The 411-nt window shown below is 53.3% G+C and overlaps 2 protein-coding genes across 2 annotated transcripts in view; both read left to right on the top strand.

Annotated features, from left to right (window-relative positions):
- Positions 1-216, top strand: part of LOC119594334 (geranylgeranyl transferase type-2 subunit alpha-like) — a 20,635-nt gene extending 20,419 nt beyond the window's left edge. Inside the window, exon 4 of the mRNA XM_037943393.1 lies at positions 72-216. Within this exon, the coding sequence (XP_037799321.1) occupies positions 72-216 (145 nt within the window). The remainder of the gene's footprint in view (positions 1-71) is intronic.
- Positions 217-227: 11 nt separating this feature from the next.
- The window catches only part of LOC119594333 (heat shock 70 kDa protein 12A-like), a gene marked incomplete at its 3' end in the record, with an annotated part of 15,558 nt that continues 15,374 nt past the window's right edge, over positions 228-411 (top strand). The window contains 1 exon segment of the mRNA XM_037943392.1: positions 228-409. Within this exon segment, the coding sequence (XP_037799320.1) occupies positions 228-409 (182 nt within the window).

The raw sequence follows: 411 nt of genomic DNA, 5'->3' as shown, positions 1-411 counted from the left end.
TCGTATGCATTGTCAAGTTGCTGTTGCAGATTTTGACCTAATTGCACATACAACTGCAATGCCTCTCTTAGTGCCAAATGGTGCCAGGCCCATTTCTCCTCTGACTTTCCATCGCCCACGCCAGAGTTTAAGATGACGGAGCACGGTGCCGAGGGAATGTCACCTTGGAAGATTTTAGCATCTGGGCCAAACAGGGAGGAAGCCCTGAAATTCTAGGACTATTTGAGATGCCGGGGGATTTAAAACGCACTCACGAGCTCGCATTAAAGCTACAGCGGCCGCGCATGGGAGATGATGGAGCTAAAGGAGAGACGATGTTGGAAGCGCATGCCCAGACACGGAATACTGTCCGTGGTGCATCTCCTGGGGGCTTGAGCATCGTCCTCGCGTCGCGGCTGGACTCGGGAGGGT

The sequence above is a fragment of the Penaeus monodon genome, chromosome 33 (genome assembly GCF_015228065.2).
Source record: "Penaeus monodon isolate SGIC_2016 chromosome 33, NSTDA_Pmon_1, whole genome shotgun sequence".
NCBI lineage: Eukaryota > Metazoa > Arthropoda > Malacostraca > Decapoda > Penaeidae > Penaeus > Penaeus monodon.
The sequence above is the reverse complement of the archived record's forward strand: the minus strand, read 5'-3'. Positions and strand labels throughout refer to the sequence as shown.